Source organism: Notolepis coatsorum (genome assembly GCF_963971535.1).
Source record: "Notolepis coatsorum genome assembly, chromosome: 11".
NCBI lineage: Eukaryota > Metazoa > Chordata > Actinopteri > Aulopiformes > Paralepididae > Notolepis > Notolepis coatsorum.
In genome coordinates, this window is record NC_140175.1 from 125,283,916 (window position 1) to 125,303,175 (window position 19,260).

Here is a 19,260-nt window from a genome sequence, read left to right on the forward strand (position 1 = left end):
TCAGTAGGTCAATATTGACATTTTATATAATCCAATGCCAATATTTGGCCCAATATATTGGCAAACTGATATATTAGTCGGCCACTAATCAATACATCAGAGTTACTCCCAAAAACATCAATATGTTTCATCATTAATGACTCACTAATACTAAACAACAATCATTTATAATAATTAGTCATTTTGTACATATATTGTGTATATTATTTATGGCATGTATTCCCTTACAGAAAAGCCACATGAATTTCCACAAATATTTCCAACATGATTCCACATGTGCCAACATGCTTTTTCAATTAAATTGTATTCAATTAAAAAAACTTTATTAATCCCACAAGGGGCAATTTAAGGCATGAATACGACAAAACCGGGGACAAGAGACATACATGACACTGTACAGTCTAATATTAGTCTGTCAAGTCTAATAAATAAATTCGATCAGTACAAAAAAAGTGCACTTTCGTCAAAGAATTTTAAACCAAGGGGTCAAAAGGTGCATATTAGTGAACTGACCATTCCTTGCACTGTGGCCATTCACCAGTCGAATGGCCTCTGGAACAAAACCAAACTTCCTTCTGTTTGTTTTACAGGCAGGCTTTCAAAAGCGCTTTCCTGATGGCAGCAGGTCAAAACACACATGAAGGACATGTGTGGAGTCACTAATTATCTTATGTGCTTTCTTCAGCACTTGAGCTGTTCAACTGCATTAGGGATCTTTGTGTTTTGCCGATAATTCTTGAGCTAAGGTTGACAACACCTTGCAGTTTGTTCTTGTTTCTTTGACAGAGGGAAGTGAACCAACATACAAATGAAAAGGTTAGAATACTTTCAATAAAGGAAGAATAAAACATTGCCAGAATTCTCTGGTCGACTCCAAAGGAGTTTAGTTTACGAAGACAGTACAGATGCACATCATCACGTGATCAAAAAATCACCTGGATATTCTGAGCCAAAATGGCTGCCTGAGATTCTCTCACCTTCACACTTCTGAGATCCCTCGCTCTGCCTGTGGCCAGGCGGGCACTTGCACTGGTACGAACCCACAGTGTTGATGCAGTTTCCTCCTTGGCACAGTCCAGGAATAGCCTGGCACTCGTCAACATCTGGGCAAAGGGGTGGAGTACAGTATAAACAACAATAACTTAACGGGACACCGCAATACTGTAAAAACGTCATGCTTTTTGCCTTGAGCCAAATTACACAAGTGGAAGCAATAACAGTGGCATAATGAAAAGAGCAGACGTGAATCACAGAAGTTTAACTGTGAGTGGGGAAAACGAGCGTCATTAACATTTGGGCTGAATAATATTGTGGTAAGTCAACAAGAGGGGAATCAATGATGGGTGGGAGGGTACGGCTCCAGAGACCCAAGAGCGGTACATGTGGTTATGGTTATTGTTAATATCCAGCATTCACTCATCCTTAAGAAGTTGGAGCGCTTCAACATTTTACAGTTCAAACAGAACAACACTAACACTTTGTAGGGTATTGTTGGCTCCTCAAAATCAATTCAAACCAGTCTGATAATAAAAGATTGTATAATTGTACAAGCCAGTAACTGCATTATATTCTCTTCTTGTGGGCTCCTACTACTCTTGGCGGTAAAAACAAAACAAACAAAAAATAATAAAAAGCGCCCATCTGGGTGAATAAAGTGAGACCTTCTTAGATCCTCTGACAAAAAGGATTCACTTCAAAACCTCAACTTAACGAAAGACACTTAAGGAGCGAACCGTCTGGACCGGACACTGCCCTCTACATCCTGATGACACTCTCCTCTACATCCTGATGACACTCTCCTCTACATCCTGATGACACTGCCCTCTACATCCTGATGACACTGTCCTCTACATCCTGATGACACTCTCCTCTACATCCTGATGACACTCTCCTCTACATCCTGATGACACTCTACATCCTGATGCCACTCTCCTCTACATCCTGATGACACTCGCCTCTACATCCTGATGACACTCTACATCCTGATGACACTCTCCTCTACATCCTGATGACACTCTACATCCTGATGACACTCTCCTCTACATCCTGATGACACTGCCCTCTACATCCTGATGACACTGTCCTCTACATCCTGATGACACTCTCCTCTACATCCTGATGACACTCTCCTCTACATCCTGATGACACTGTCCTCTACATCCTGATGACACTCTCCTCTACATCCTGATGACACTCTCCTCTACATCCTGATGACACTCTACATCCTGATGACACTCTCCTCTACATCCTGATGACACTCTACATCCTGATGACACTCTACATCCTGATGACACTGTCCTCTACATCCTGATGACACTCGCCTCTACATCCTGATGACACTCTACATCCTGATGACACTCTCCTCTACATCCTGATGACACTCTCCTCTACATCCTGATGACACTGTCCTCTACATCCTGATGACACTCTACATCCTGATGACACTGCCCTCTACATCCTGATGACACTGTCCTCTACATCCTGATGACACTCTCCTCTACATCCTGATGACACTCTCCTCTACATCCTGATGACACTCTCCTCTACATCCTGATGACACTGCCCTCTACATCCTGATGACACTCTCCTCTACATCCTGATGACACTCTCCTCTACATCCTGATGACACTCTCCTCTACATCCTGATGACACTCTACATCCTGATGACACTCTCCTCTACATCCTGATGACACTCTACATCCTGATGACACTCACCTCTACATCCTGATGACACTCTCCTCTACATCCTGATGACACTCTCCTCTACATCCTGATGACACTCTCCTCTACATCCTGATGACACTCTCCTCTACATCCTGATGACACTGTCCTCTACATCCTGATGACACTCTCCTCTACATCCTGATGACACTCTCCTCTACATCCTGATGACACTCTCCTCTACATCCTGATGACACTCTCCTCTACATCCTGATGACACTCTCCTCTACATCCTGATGACACTCTCCTCTACATCCTGATGACACTCTCCTCTACATCCTGATGACACTCTCCTCTACATCCTGATGACACTCTCCTCTACATCCTGATGACACTGCCCTCTACATCCTGATGACACTCTCCTCTACATCCTGATGACACTCTCCTCTACATCCTGATGACACTCTCCTCTACATCCTGATGACACTCTCCTCTACATCCTGATGACACTGCCCTCTACATCCTGATGACACTCTCCTCTACATCCTGATGACACTCTCCTCTACATCCTGATGACACTCTCCTCTACATCCTGATGACACTCTCCTCTACATCCTGATGACACTGCCCTCTACATCCTGATGACACTCTACATCCTGATGACACTGCCCTCTACATCCTGATGACACTCTACATCCTGATGACACTCTCCTCTATCCTGATGACACTCTACATCCTGATGACACTGCCCTCTACATCCTGATGACACTCTACATCCTGATGACACTCTCCTCTACATCCTGATGACACTCTCCTCTACATCCCGATGACACTGACCTCTACATCCTGATGACACTGTCCTCTACATCCTGATGACACTGCCCTCTACATCCTGATGACACTGTCCTCTACATCCTGATGACACTCTCCTCTACATCCTGATGACACTGCCCTCTACATCCTGATGACACTCTCCTCTACATCCTGATGACACTCTCCTCTACATCCTGATGACACTGTCCTCTACATCCTGATGACACTCTCCTCTACATCCTGATGACACTCTCCTCTACATCCTGATGACACTCTCCTCTACATCCTGATGACACTCTCCTCTACATCCTGATGACACTCTCCTCTACATCCTGATGACACTGCCCTCTACATCCTGATGACACTCTCCTCTACATCCTGATGACACTCTCCTCTACATCCTGATGACACTCTCCTCTACATCCTGATGACACTCTCCTCTACATCCTGATGACACTGTCCTCTACATCCTGATGACACTCTCCTCTACATCCTGATGACACTCTCCTCTACATCCTGATGACACTCTCCTCTACATCCTGATGACACTCTCCTCTACATCCTGATGACACTCTACATCCTGATGACACTCTCCTCTACAGCTGGGAGGAGCCTCTGATGACTGGGGGGAAACAAGCCCCAGATGGATGGAAGAAAAGAGAGATGGGGGAGAGATAGAGGAGAGATAGAGGAGAGATAGAGGGAGAGATAGAGGAGAGATAGAGGAGAGATAGAGGAGAGATAGAGGAGAGATAGAGGAAAGATAGAAGAGATAGAGGAGAGATAGAGGAGAGATAGAGGAGAGATAGAGGAGAGATAGAGGGAGAGATAGAGGAGAGATAGAGGGAGAGATAGAGGATAGATAGAGGGGAGATAGAGGAGAGATAGGTGAGATAGAGGAGAGATAGAGGGAGAGATAGAGGAGAGATAGAGGGATAGATAGAGGAGAGATAGAGGGGAGATAGAGGAGAGATAGAGGAGAGATAGAGGAGAGATAGATGGAGAGATAGAGGAGAGATAGAGGGGAGATAGAGGAGAGATAGAGGAGAGATAGAGGAGAGATAGAGGCAGAGATAGAGGAGAGATAGAGGCGAGATAGAGGGAGAGATAGAGGAGAGATAGAGGAGAGATAGAGGAGAGATAGAGGAGAGATAGAGGGAGAGATAGAGGAGAGATAGAGGAGAGATAGAGGAAAGATAGAGGAGAGATAGAGGAGAGATAGAGGAGAGATAGAGGAGAGATAGAGGGGAGATAGAGGAGAGATAGAGGAGAGATAGAGGGAGAGATAGAGGGAGAGATAGAGGAGATATATAGGTGAGATAGAGGAGAGATATAGGAGAGATAGAGGAGAGATAGAGGAGAGATAGAGGAGAGGGAGAGATAGAGGAGAGATAGAGGAGAGATAGAGGAGAGATAGAGGAGAGATAGAGGGAGAGATAGAGGAGAGATAGAGGAGAGATAGAGGAGAGATAGAGGAGAGATAGAGGAGAGATAGAGGGAGAGATAGAGGAGAGATAGAGGAGAGATAGAGGAGAGATAGAGGAGAGATAGAGGGAGAGATAGAGGAGAGATAGAGGAGAGATAGAGGAGAGATAGAGGAGAGATAGAGGAGAGATAGAGGAGAGATAGAGGGAGAGATAGAGGAGAGATAGAGGAGAGATAGAGGAGAGATAGAGGTGGCCCCAAGCACATAAATGCTACAGCAACATTTGACTTAAAGCACATACATCTGTTGCAGTGATATTCCGACTGTAATTATTATAAATGCTTTTTTAAGTGTAATCCTTAACACACATAATGGGTCATAATGCCATGGTTCTATGGTGGAATTCTTTCCAAGGAGCACACTGTATGTGCACCAACATTTATTCATTCAGGAGCGCAGAGCAGGGATTTAGGAGTGAGCTCTGTCAACTATCACTACTTTGAATCATTATGCCGTGTGCTCTTTGTTACAAGCTTTAGAAGCATAACACCTGTTGCTAACTGATGCAAGACAATATACCTTTGATTAGATTCAACTTTATTGTCATTGCACAGGGTACAGGTCCAACAAAATGTAGTTGCCATCGAGTATACATGAAAAAGCTACAGAGAATATGTTAAGCTAAGGTATATAGAGTATTAACACTATCGATGTACACTAGTATAAACAGTGAGTCGCTATTAACTATAACTATAGACAGTAGTATAAATATGAATACACAATGGATAATGTAACCAATCTGGGAAACAATCTTGACATTAAGGACAGAGATGAGGAACCAGCTTGGCTTCATGGGCTTTCCCCTCCTTTCTTTAACTGTTAACATTTACATTTAGTCATTTAGCTGAAACGCTTTTATCCAAAGCGACTTACAAGTTCTGTACGACAAGCCATCAGGAAGGGCACAACTCTGTCAGCTGAGTAACAATGTTCATCAGAGTGTTGAGTGCTACAGTGTAGGTTAGTATATGTGACCCAGTCTGGTGATGATGCCTACAAGCAGTGGTGCGTTATTGAAATCATCTGGGGTGACACGCACCACGTGCACGCGCGCTCCCGCGAATGCGCATTTAATGTCCCCTCGCTTGGGCACAGACTAAAGACAGTGCCTAATTGCCTCTACGAATGGAATGTAACACGTCTTCACAACAAGGTTAGGTGTGAATGTGTCTGAGAACGTATTTAACACACCTGACGACCGGAGCTATTGATATGCAAATAGCGAGTGAGGTCCCACACCGTGCTACCCCGTCCCATGAACAACGCATGCCTGCCTACAAGTCGCCAGGGTGAAATGACACAGAGACACAATCAATTATTATTATTATTTTAATTTTTTTATATATAACTACAGTTCGAGAGTTGAAGAACATATTTAGTATAACAGCGAACAGATATAATAACTCTAATTGTAAGAATTCTGTGTTTAAAAAAGGCCATTTTGAAACACAGTTTGTGCTCTCCACAGAGGAGAGGTGGGGGCTGGGTTTATTTTTGCATCTGAATAGAGCTGCGTGTTGGGATTCAGATTCACTGAGCCAGGTAAAGGCATTCACACAGAGAGAGTCATTAACGTTAACGATGGACGCATTCAGGTGAGGGTAGTTGTCCACGCCCCCCCCCCCCCCCAAACTAGCTGAAGTGTGAACATCTTTGAGAGGCGTTTTCTCCCCTTGAGTGTTTTAGACAACAGACTGAGTTACAAGATTTAAATGAATATATGATATTCAAAACATTCTCATATTTCAAAGTATGACACATCATTTGAAAGCTTACATTTTGTACTTTCACAATCTGGAAAAATCTGGAAAATGAAAATGGAGACATGTTGGCACAAACGCTGGACTTGGTCACATATTAGGACAAGTGCATGACAGTAAGGTTAGTTAGGGTTCGGTTTATTTTATATATTTCTTGAATTTAAATTTTTTTTATTTCAGATAATGGTTGAAGAAGTGCGTCTTTAGTCGACGGCGAAAGATTGGACGGGTTTGTAAGATCCCCTTATAAGGGGACCCTGCTTTTCTTTATCATAATTCGATCAATAGCGACCATATTAGATCCCCATGTGGGGTATCCTTGGACAGCCACACTCATTGGCTACAACCCTGTCGAGGATTTTTCGAGATCGCCAAATGATTGACGGAGCGAGAGCCCCGGGAGTCAGGAGTGGTAATGTGTACTTCGGCGCACGCCTCACATATCGGCATGTAACTCGAGAACCGCTGAACGGATTTTGTCACCTGAAAGGGAAATCGACAGGCAACAAATAGGGCTTTAATTCTATCTATATATTGTATTAAAATGCACACTCGAGCCACTAGAGGTCAGCAAAGTGGCGCGTCGCGAATCGTCCTCAAGAGGGGTGCTTGTGGCAGAAGAACATGTGAATGAGATTTTGACATTTTGGGACCATTTTCCTCCTACTGTGGTATGTATCGCCAAATTCATCAAATAGTGGTCATAAAACTCCATAATATTGAGCTATTCTGGTCAATCAACATTCACAATTAAAAAGCAGGCCCCTCTAGGTCACCAAACGTTTATATGTTCAGCTATATTCTTTTCAAATAATGGTGCAAATTGGATCCACCATTGTTTCCTAAGAGAGCTCCCCTCACCCTGGCAGGCCCCTCCCTCCCCCTGCAGGCCCCTCCCCCTCCCAGGTACTCACCCTGACAGGCCCCTCCCTCCCCCTGCAGGCCCCTCCCCCTCCCCCAGGTACTCACCCTGACAGGCCCCTCCCTCCCCCTGCAGGCCCCTCCCCCTCCCTCAGGTACTCACCCTGACAGGCCCCTCCCTCCCCCTGCAGGCCCCTCCCTCCCCCTGGTACTCACCCTGACAGGCCCCTCCCTCCCCCTGCAGGCCGCTCCCTCCCCCTGGTACTCCCCCTGACAGGCCCCTCCCTCCCCCTGCAGGCCCCTCCCCCTCCCTCAGGTACTCCCCCTGGCAGGCCCCTCCCTCCCCCTGCAGGCCCCTCCCCCTCCCTCAGGTACTCACCCTGACAGGCCCCTCCCTCCCCCTGCAGGCCCCTCCCCCTCCCCCAGGTACTCACCCTGACAGGCCCCTCCCTCCCCCTGCATGCCGCTCCCTCCCCCTGGTACTCCCCCTGACAGGCCCCTCCCTCCCCCTGCAGGCCCCTCCCCCTCCCTCAGGTACTCACCCTGACAGGCCCCTCCCTCCCCCTGCATGCCGCTCCCTCCCCCTGGTACTCCCCCTGACAGGCCCCTCCCTCCCCCTGCATGCCGCTCCCTCCCCCTGGTACTCCCCCTGACAGGCCCCTCCCTCCCCCTGCAGGCCCCTCCCCCTCCCTCAGGTACTCCCCCTGACAGGCCCATCCCTCCCCCTGCAGGCCCCTCCCTCCCCCTGGTACTCCCCCTGACAGGCCCCTCCCTCCCCATGCAGGCCCCTCCCCCTGGTACTCCCCCTGACAGGCCCCTCCCTCCCCCTGCAGGCCCCTCCCCCTCCCTCAGGTACTCCCCCTGACAGGCCCCTCCCTGCCCCTGCAGGCCCCTCCCCCTCCCTCAGGTACTCCCCCTGACAGGCCCCTCCCTCCCCCTGGCAGGCCCATCCCTCCCCCTGCAGGCCCCTCCCCCTCCCTCAGGTACTCACCCTGGCAGGCCCATCCCTCCCCCTGCAGGCCCCTCCCCCTCCCTCAGGTACTCACCCTGGCAGGCCCATCCCTCCCCCTGCAGGCCCCTCCCCCTCCCTCAGGTACTCCCCCTGACAGGCCCCTCCCTCCCCCTGGCAGGCCCATCCCTCCCCCTGCAGGCCCCTCCCCCTCCCTCAGGTACTCACCATGGCAGGCCCATCCCTCCCCCTGCATGCCGCTCCCTCCCCCTGGTACTCCCCCTGGCAGGCCCCTCCCCCTCCCAGGTACTCACCCTGACAGGCCCCTCCCTCCCCATGCAGGCCCCTCCCCCTCCCTCAGGTACTCACCCTGGCAGGCCCATCCCTCCCCCTGCAGGCCCCTCCCTCCCCCTGCAGGCCCCTCCCCCTCCCAGGTACTCACCCTGACAGGCCCCTCCCTCCCCATGCAGGCCCCTCCCCCTCCCTCAGGTACTCACCCTGGCAGGCCCATCCCTCCCCCTGCAGGCCCCTCCCTCCCCCTGCAGGCCCCTCCCCCTCCCAGGTACTCACCCTGACAGGCCCCTCCCTCCCCATGCAGGCCCCTCCCCCTCCCTCAGGTACTCACCCTGACAGGCCCCTCCCTCCCCCTGCAGGTCCCTCCCCCTCCCTGGTACTCACCCTGGCAGGCCCCTCCCTCCCCCTGCAGGCCCCTCCCCCTCCCTGGTACTCACCCTGGCAGGCGCCGGTGCGGGTGTTGGGTATGAAGCCCCTGCGGCAGGGCTGCGGCTGGGCCGGGCACGCCTCACAGGGGTGGCCCCAGGCGCGCCCCACGGTGGCACAGCACAGGGTCTTGGTGCAGACGATGCCGCTCACCTGGCCCTGGCACATCTGGTGGCTGACCTGGGTGAAGCAGGGCCCGGTCCGGTAGTCTGCGGGCACAAGAGAAGAGGGAGTCACTAATCAGACCATAACATAAAGGTCTACATGGAGAGAGTCACTAATCAGACCATAACATAAAGGTCTACATGGAGTCACTAATCAGACCATAACATAAAGGTCTACATGGAGAGAGTCACTAATCAGACCATAACATAAAGGTCTACATGGAGAGAGTCACTAATCAGACCATAACATAAAGGTCTACATGGAGAGAGTCACTAATCAGACCATAACATAAAGGTCTACATGGAGTCACTAATCAGACCATAACATAAAGGTCTACATGGAGTCACTAATCAGATCATAACATAAAGGTCTACATGGAGAGAGTCACTAATCAGACCATAACATAAAGGTCTACATGGAGAGAGTCACTAATCAGACCATAACATAAAGGTCTACATGGAGAGAGTCACTAATCAGACCATAACATAAAGGTCTACATGGAGAGAGTCACTAATCAGACCATAACATAAAGGTCTACATGGAGAGAGTCACTAATCAGATCATAACATAAAGGTCTACATGGAGTCACTAATCAGACCATAACATAAAGGTCTACATGGAGAGAGTCACTAATCAGACCATAACATAAAGGTCTACATGGAGAGAGTCACTAATCAGATCATAACATAAAGGTCTACATGCAGAGAGTCACTAATCAGACCATAACATAAAGGTCTACATGGAGAGAGTCACTAATCAGATCATAACATAAAGGTCTACATGGAGAGAGTCACTAATCAGATCATAACATAAAGGTCTACATGGAGAGAGTCACTAATCAGACCATAACATTAAGGTCTACATGGAGAGAGTCACTAATCAGACCATAACATAAAGGTCTACATGGAGAGAGTCACTAATCAGACCATAACATAAAGGTCTACATGGAGAGAGTCACTAATCAGATCATAACATAAAGGTCTACATGGAGAGAGTCACTAATCAGACCATAACATTAAGGTCTACATGGAGAGAGTCACTAATCAGATCATAACATAAAGGTCTACATGGAGAGAGTCACTAATCAGATCATAACATAAAGGTCTACATGGAGAGAGTCACTAATCAGACCATAACATAAAGGTCTACATGGAGAGAGTCACTAATCAGATCATAACATAAAGGTCTACATGGAGAGAGTCACTAATCAGACCATAACATAAAGGTCTACATGGAGAGAGTCACTAATCAGACCATAACATAAAGGTCTACATGGAGAGAGTCACTAATCAGACCATAACATAAAGGTCTACATGGAGAGAGTCACTAATCAGATCATAACATAAAGGTCTACATGGAGAGAGTCACTAATCAGATCATAACATAAAGGTCTACATGGAGAGAGTCACTAATCAGACCATAACATAAAGGTCTACATGGAGAGAGTCACTAATCAGATCATAACATAAAGGTCTACATGGAGAGAGTCACTAATCAGACCATAACATAAAGGTCTACATGGAGAGAGTCACTAATCAGACCATAACATAAAGGTCTACATGGAGAGAGTCACTAATCAGACCATAACATAAAGGTCTACATGGAGAGAGTCACTAATCAGATCATAACATAAAGGTCTACATGGAGAGAGTCACTAATCAGATCATAACATAAAGGTCTACATGGAGAGAGTCACTAATCAGATCATAACATAAAGGTCTACATGGAGAGAGTCACTAATCAGATCATAACATAAAGGTCTACATGGAGAGAGTCACTAATCAGATCATAACATAAAGGTCTACATGGAGAGAGTCACTAATCAGATCATAACATAAAGGTCTACATGGAGAGAGTCACTAATCAGACCATAACATAAAGGTCTACATGGAGAGAGTCACTAATCAGATCATAACATAAAGGTCTACATGGAGAGAGTCACTAATCAGATCATAACATAAAGGTCTACATGGAGAGAGTCACTAATCAGATCATAACATAAAGGTCTACATGGAGAGAGTCACTAATCAGATCATAACATAAAGGTCTACATGGAGAGAGTCACTAATCAGATCATAACATAAAGGTCTACATGGAGAGAGTCACTAATCAGATCATAACATAAAGGTCTACATGGAGAGAGTCACTAATCAGACCATAACATAAAGGTCGACATGGAGAGAGTCACTAATCAGACCATAACATAAAGGTCTACATGGAGAGAGTCACTAATCAGATCATAACATAAAGGTCTACATGGAGAGAGTCACTAATCAGACCATAACATAAAGGTCTACATGGAGAGAGTCACTAATCAGACCATAACATAAAGGTCTATATGGAGAGAGTCACTAATCAGACCATAACATAAAGGTCTACATGGAGAGAGTCACTAATCAGATCATAACATAAAGGTCTACATGGAGAGATTCACTAATCAGATCATAACATAAAGGTCTACATGGAGAGAGTCACTAATCAGACCATAACATAAAGGTCTACATGGAGATAGTCACTAATCAGACCATAACATAAAGGTCTACATGGAGAGAGTCACTAATCAGATCATAACATAAAGGTCTACATGGAGAGAGTCACTAATCAGACCATAACATAAAGGTCTACATGGAGTCACTAATCAGATCATAACATAAAGGTCTACATGTAGAGAGTCACTAATCAGATCATAACATAAAGGTCTACATGGAGTCACTAATCAGATCATAACATAAAGGTCTACATGGAGAGAGTCACTAATCAGATCATAACATAAAGGTCTACATGGAGAGAGTCACTAATCAGACCATAACATAAAGGTCTACATGGAGTCACTAATCAGATCATAACATAAAGGTCTACATGGAGTCACTAATCAGATCATAACATAAAGGTCTACATGGAGAGAGTCACTAATCAGACCATAACATAAAGGTCTACATGGAGAGAGTCACTAATCAGACCATAACATAAAGGTCTACATGGAGAGAGTCACTAATCAGACCATAACATAAAGGTCTACATGGAGAGAGTCACTAATCAGACCATAACATAAAGGTCTACATGGAGAGAGTCACTAATCAGACCATAACATAAAGGTCTACATGGAGAGAGTCACTAATCAGACCATAACATAAAGGTCTACATGGAGTCACTAATCAGATCATAACATAAAGGTCTACATGGAGAGAGTCACTAATCAGATCATAACATAAAGGTCTACATGGAGAGAGTCACTAATCAGACCATAACATAAAGGTCTACATGCAGAGAGTCACTAATCAGACCATAACATAAAGGTCTACATGGAGAGAGTCACTAATCAGATCATAACATAAAGGTCTACATGGAGAGAGTCACTAATCAGACCATAACATAAAGGTCTACATGGAGAGAGTCACTAATCAGACCATAACATAAAGGTCTACATGGAGAGAGTCACTAATCAGATCATAACATAAAGGTCTACATGGAGAGAGTCACTAATCAGACCATAACATAAAGGTCTACATGGAGAGAGTCACTAATCAGACCATAACATAAAGGTCTACATGGAGAGAGTCACTAATCAGATCATAACATAAAGGTATACATGGAGAGTCACTAATCAGACCATAACATAAAGGTCTACATGGAGAGAGTCACTAATCAGACCATAACATAAAGGTCTACATGGAGAGAGTCACTAATCAGATCATAACATAAAGGTCTACATGGAGAGAGTCACTAATCAGACCATAACATAAAGGTCTACATGGAGAGAGTCACTAATCAGACCATAACATAAAGGTCTACATGGAGAGAGTCACTAATCAGACCATAACATAAAGGTCTACATGGAGAGAGTCACTAATCAGACCATAACATAAAGGTCTACATGGAGAGAGTCACTAATCAGACCATAACATAAAGGTCTACATGGAGAGAGTCACTAATCAGATCATAACATAAAGGTCTACATGGAGAGAGTCACTAATCAGATCATAACATAAAGGTCTACATGGAGAGAGTCACTAATCAGACCATAACATAAAGGTCTACATGGAGAGAGTCACTAATCAGACCATAACATAAAGGTCTACATGGAGAGAGTCACTAATCAGACCATAACATAAAGGTCTACATGGATAGAGTCACTAATCAGACCATAACATAAAGGTCTACATGGAGAGAGTCACTAATCAGATCATAACATAAAGGTCTACATTAGGGCTGGGCGATATGACGATATTATATAAATATCGGGTACAGTTCATTAACGATACACTTTTTTAACGTATCGTGGATATCGTGATGTTTTGCCCAAGAGGCTTGTGTCGCGTCAATCTGGTCCACACGTTGACACGTTTGAACAGCGCCGCCCCACACACACTACTGCATCAAAAGTGACTACTTATGATAACAAAGGCATTCGTTTTGTGGCATTAACGTTATAATAATAATAATGCAGGACCTGTTCAGAGGTCTCTATATAGTTACACTTTCAATAACATCAGCGTATTTACATAGTGCCGACCGAGGTCGACCTAGATATAGCAAGCTCGTTCATATCTCAGCCCGTGCTGACTCAGTTGTGCCCATTCTGCGGTCTGTTAATAAAGTTTTCAATCAGACAGATGTATGGAAAGGCTTTTATTATAACATCCGTTGCAGTAAAATCATTATGCCTCCAGTCGTTTAGTCCTTCTGCGGAGCTAAAAGCTAAACGTCGGCCGCGGCGAGCTGCCATTGTTATTGTCATTGAGCTCTCCATGGCGGAAGTAAAAAATAAATACGCGCTTTCCGATTGGTGCTAAGAACAGCAGGGCGGGTGCAAGCGATGTGACGTAATTGGCAGACGCGACTGTCAATCAAAATGATTCTGTTTGCCGACTGAATGAATGAGAACGTTATTAAAAGATTGCAGCATGGGTACAATACAGTACAGCTCAATACAACAACAGTCAACAGCGGACTGGAGGATGCAGACCAGAGAAAGACTTTCGTCTTGTTTACATCAGGGTCCCCCATTTTCAATTCATCATATTTCATATCTAAATCATATAATATCTCATTGCTAAATATATGCAATATATAATCTAATAATCCAATAATCTAAATCTAATATATAATATAAAAATGCTAAATGCATGGGTATTTTATTTTGTCTTTAATGTTAGCTTGCAAACTCAAATACTGTCTTGGTAAGCCTCATAATGAATTTTGGGGAAAAAAAGAAAAACATCGTGATGCGTATCGTGTATCGCCGAAAGGTCAGAAAATATCGTGATATCATATTTAGGCCATATCGCCCAGCCCTAGTCTACATGGAGTCACTAATCAGATCATAACATAAAGGTCTACATGGAGAGAGTCACTAATCAGACCATAACATAAAGGTCTACATGGAGAGAGTCACTAATCAGATCATAACATAAAGGTCTACATGGAGAGAGTCACTAATCAGACCATAACATAAAGGTCTACATGGAGAGAGTCACTAATCAGACCATAACATAAAGTTCTACATGGAGAGAGTCACTAATCAGACCATAACATAAAGGTCTACATGGAGAGAGTCACTAATCAGACCATAACATAAAGGTCTACATGGAGAGAGTCACTAATCAGATCATAACATAAAGGTCTACATGGAGAGAGTCACTAATCAGACCATAACATAAAGGTCTACATGGAGAGAGTCACTAATCAGACCATAACATAAAGGTCTACATGGAGTCACTAATCAGATCATAACATAAAGGTCTACATGTAGAGAGTCACTAATCAGATCATAACGTAAAGGTCTACATGGAGAGAGTCACTAATCAGACCATAACATAAAGGTCTACATGGAGAGAGTCACTAATCAGATCATAACATAAAGGTCTACATGGAGAGAGTCACTAATCAGACCATAACATAAAGGTCTACATGGAGAGAGTCACTAATCAGACCATAACATAAAGGTCTACATGGAGAGAGTCACTAATCAGACCATAACATAAAGGTCTACATGGAGAGAGTCACTAATCAGACCATAACATAAAGGTCTACATGGAGAGAGTCACTAATCAGACCATAACATAAAGGTCTACATGGAGAGAGTCACTAATCAGACCATAACATAAAGGTCTACATGGAGAGAGTCACTAATCAGACCATAACATCAAGGTCTACATGGAGAGAGTCACTAATCAGACCATAACATAAAGGTCTACATGGAGAGAGTCACTAATCAGACCATAAAATAAAGGTCTACATGGAGAGAGTCACTAATCAGATCATAACATAAAGGTCTACATGGAGAGAGTCACTAATCAGACCATAACATAAAGGTCTACATGGAGAGAGTCACTAATCAGACCATAACATAAAGGTCTACATGGAGAGAGTCACTAATCAGATCATAACATAAAGGTCTACATGGAGAGAGTCACTAATCAGACCATAACATAAAGGTCTACATGGAGAGAGTCACTAATCAGACCATAACATAAAGGTCGACATGGAGAGAGTCACTAATCAGATCATAACATAAAGGTCTACATGGAGAGAGTATCTAATCAGATCATAACATAAAGGTCTACATGGAGAGAGTCACTAATCAGACCATAACATAAAGGTCTACATGGAGAGAGTCACTAATCAGATCATAACATAAAGGTCTACATGGAGAGAGTCACTAATCAGACCATAACATAAAGGTCTACATGGAGAGAGTCACTAATCAGATCATAACATAAAGGTCTACATGGAGAAAGTCACTAATCAGATCATAACATAAAGGTCTACATGGAGAGTCACTAATCAGATCATAACATAAAGGTCTACATGGAGAGAGTCACTAATCAGATCATAACATAAAGGTCTACATGGAGAGAGTCACTAATCAGACCATAACATAAAGGTCTACATGGAGAGAGTCACTAATCAGATCATAACATAAAGGTCTACATGGAGAGAGTCACTAATCAGACCATAACATAAAGGTCTACATGGAGAGAGTCACTAATCAGATCATAACATAAAGGTCTACATGGAGAGAGTCACTAATCAGATCATAACATAAAGGTCTACATGGAGAGAGTCACTAATCAGACCATAACATAAAGGCCTACATGGAGAGAGTCACTAATCAGACCATAACATAAAGGTCTACATGGAGAGAGTCACTAATCAGACCATAACATAAAGGCCTACATGGAGAGAGTCACTAATCAGACCATAACATAAAGGTCTACATGGAGAGAGTCACTAATCAGATCATAACATAAAGGTCTACATGGAGAGAGTCACTAATCAGATCATAACATAAAGGTCTACATGGAGAGAGTCACTAATCAGACCATAACATAAAGGTCTACATGGAGAGAGTCACTAATCAGATAATAACATAAAGGTCTACATGGAGAGAGTCACTAATCAGACCATAACATAAAGGTCTACATGGAGAGAGTCACTAATCAGATCATAACATAAAGGTCTACATGGAGAGAGTCACTAATCAGACCATAACATAAAGGTCTACATGGAGAGAGTCACTAATCAGACCATAACATAAAGGTCTACATGGAGAGAGTCACTAATCAGACCATAACATAAAGGTCTACATGGAGAGAGTCACTAATCAGACCATAACATAAAGGTCTACATGGAGAGAGTCACTAATCAGACCATAACATAAAGGTCTACATGGAGAGAGTCACTAATCAGATCATAACATAAAGGTCTACATGGAGAGAGTCACTAATCAGACCATAACATAAAGGTCTACATGGAGAGAGTCACTAATCAGACCATAACATAAAGGTCTAGCTGGTGTATTTAAGCATTACATCACGCGCAGGAGTGTGTTATACTCATTAGATCACGCCTAGGGGTGGTTGTTAGGCCCGACGTGCAGCGGAGATCTAATGAGTATAACACACGACTTCAAGTGATGTAATGCTTTTATACAATGGCCCAATTCACCCAACCTTATTGCTATACAATAAACACAGTAATTGAAGCATAATGGAGATTTATTCACAAAACCATCCACAGAGAAAGTAGATCCAATAGTAGATCCACTAGTAGACACCAGAGGGAGCTCCACAAACCATGTTAAACCCAGATTCGGCTCAAACAAGGGACTAAACACGTTTCGCAATTATGCCACATCAATGTGGAACGCCCTACCTAAAGCTGTAAAGGAATGTGAATCACTACCCACTTTCAAAACCACTCTCAAGGAGCACCTACGGGAGACTGCAATTCGAAACTGGCCCCTGTAAATTTCCTAACCCAACCCCCTCCAAGAGCAGACGGCCCAGAGATACCTTATCAATACAGGTCAAGAGCAGAGATACCTTATCAATACAGGTCAAGAGCAGAGATACCTTATCAATACAGGTCAAGAGCAGACGGCCCAGAGATACCTCATCAATACAGGTCAAGAGCAGAGATACCTTATCAATACAGGTCAAGAGCAGAGATACCTTATCAATACAAGTCAAGAGCAGAGATACCTTATCAATACAGGTCAAGAGCAGAGATACCTTATCAATACAGGTCAAGAGCAGAGATACCTTATCAATACAAGTCAAGAGCAGAGATACCTTATCAATACAAGTCAAGAGCAGAGATACCTTATCAATACAAGTCAAGAGCAGAGATACCTTATCAATACAAGTCAAGAGCAGAGATACCTTATCAATACAAGTCAAGAGCAGAGATACCTTATCAATACAAGTCAAGAGCAGAGATACCTTATCAATACAAGTCAAGAGCAGAGATACCTTATCAATACAAGTCAAGAGCAGAGATACCTTATCAATACAAGTCAAGAGCAGAGATACCTTATCAATACAAGTCAAGAGCAGAGATACCTTATCAATACAAGTCAAGAGCAGAGATACCTTATCAATACAAGTCAAGAGCAGAGATACCTTATCAATACAAGTCAAGAGCAGAGATACCTTATCAATACAAGTCAAGAGCAGAAATACCTTATCAATACAGGTCAATAGCAGAGATACCTTATCAATACAAGTCAAGAGCAGAGATACCTTATCAATACAAGTCAAGAGCAGAGATACCTTATCAATACAAGTCAAGAGCAGAGATACCTTATCAATACAAGTCAAGAGCAGAGATACCTTATCAATACAAGTCAAGAGCAGAGATACCTTATCAATACAAGTCAAGAGCAGAGATACCTTATCAATACAAGTCAAGAGCAGAGATACCTTATCAATACAAGTCAAGAGCAGAGATACCTTATCAATACAAGTCAAGAGCAGAGATACCTTATCAATACAAGTCAAGAGCAGAGATACCTTATCAATACAAGTCAAGATCAGAGATACCTTATCAATACAAGTCAAGAGCAGGCTGCCCAGAGATCATAGGAATAACACGTGTGAGTTGATAGGTGTGGACGTTCCCCCACATCGAAATCATTCGACCCAGATGCCCCCCCCCCCCCCCATCCCCCTCCACGGAGAAGCCCGTTCACCCATGAGAAGGTTCTGGTTGAAGGAGCGGCCGGTGGTTGGAGCTGGAGCTGTGTGTGAGCAGGAGGGCTGTGACGTGACGACACGCCATATTGGTAGCAGCTGACAAACGCTTCCCGCTTCGTAACCTGCAGATTTCCTGCAATAAAAGCTTGTTTGGATCAGGAGCTCGGAGACAGGAGGAAGAACAGGAGAGCGGCCCCCTGGATCAGGAGCTCGGAGGAAGACCAGGAGAGCGGCCCACTGGATCAGGAGCCAGGAGGAACAACAGGAGAGCGGCCCCCTGGATCAGGAGCCCGGAGGAAGAACAGGAGAGCGGCCCACTGGATCAGGAGCTCAGAGGAAGACCAGGAGAGCGGCCCACTGGATCAG

The 19,260-nt window shown here is 44.5% G+C and overlaps 1 protein-coding gene across 1 annotated transcript in view; it reads right to left on the reverse strand.

Moving 5' to 3' along the window:
- Window positions 1-19,260, reverse strand: part of LOC311237265 (fibrillin-2-like) — a gene marked incomplete at its 5' end in the record, with an annotated part of 361,408 nt that overhangs the window by 263,902 nt on the left and 78,246 nt on the right. The window contains 2 exon segments of the mRNA XM_084325071.1: window positions 978-1,103; window positions 9,262-9,459. Coding sequence (XP_084181197.1) covers window positions 978-1,103; window positions 9,262-9,459 — 324 coding nt within the window.